We start from the raw sequence: 935 nt of genomic DNA on the forward strand, positions 1-935 counted from the left end.
AGAATTGTGAGATATAAACTTGCAATTCTGAGAACATATCGTGGCCCCCCCCCCTCAAAATTGGACTTTAACTTGCAATTGCGTGTTATAAACTCGTTTTTATCTCACAATTGTGACTTTATATCTCGCAATTCTGACTTTGTAACTCGCAATTGTGAGTTTATATCAAGCAATTCTGAGAAAAAGTCACAATTACCATTTTTTTTATTCAGTGGCGGAAACGGACTTCCATACATACGAGATCGCTCATTTCTGCGTCTTCCTGGTCTGTGTTTTTGATCGGCACTTTCTAGATTCATTCAGAAGATGCGTAATAGCGCCCCCTAGCGTATAACAGTGAAAAAACAGAAACCCGAAAAATTCTGTGTTTGGCAGGGAAAGAGTTAAAGGGGTCATATGTTGCTAAAAAGAACATTATTTTGTGTATTTGGTGTAATGAAATGTGTTTATGCGGTTGCCATGTTATTTATTCATTTGCATTTTATTGGCTGTTGTGTGCTCCATTTCAGAAAGTAAACCGGCGTCTGCACCTATCAAAGAGTAAAAACACAAAGTTTAATGAATCCGGGCAGCTGTGTGTGTTTTACCTGGTGTCCAGTTTATGGAGTCTCTACGTCATCACCACAGTAAGAGCCACCAGATCATACACATATTAAACATCACACTTTCTGTTTATGTCACCTGATTGTTTATGTGATTGGCAGGAGGGATACATTCTGCATCCCAGCAGCCTTTGGGAGAATTATCCTCATGTTCACCTGAGGTAAATACACACAATCATAAAGCATGCAATGTGTGCATTGTGAGATAATTTTGGTCACATTATGCTTCCAAATTCTCACTACTGCAAAGCAAAAAAAAAAATGTATGTAGAAATTGTAAATTACTTTTTTTTTTTTTTTTTTTTTTTTTTTTTTTTTTTTTTTTGGTTTGAA

The 935-nt window shown here is 36.4% G+C and overlaps 1 protein-coding gene across 1 annotated transcript in view; it reads left to right on the forward strand.

Annotated features, from left to right (window-relative positions):
• Window positions 1-935, forward strand: part of LOC107721446 (translocating chain-associated membrane protein 2-like) — a 9,844-nt gene that overhangs the window by 4,331 nt on the left and 4,578 nt on the right. Inside the window, exons 4-5 of the mRNA XM_016529456.1 lie at window positions 510-626; window positions 705-763. Coding sequence (XP_016384942.1) covers window positions 510-626; window positions 705-763 — 176 coding nt within the window. The remainder of the gene's footprint in view (window positions 1-509; window positions 627-704; window positions 764-935) is intronic.

Source organism: Sinocyclocheilus rhinocerous, unplaced genomic scaffold, assembly GCF_001515625.1.
Source record: "Sinocyclocheilus rhinocerous isolate Xijiao unplaced genomic scaffold, SAMN03320098_v1.1 scaffold454, whole genome shotgun sequence".
Classification (NCBI taxonomy): Eukaryota; Metazoa; Chordata; class Actinopteri; order Cypriniformes; family Cyprinidae; genus Sinocyclocheilus; species Sinocyclocheilus rhinocerous.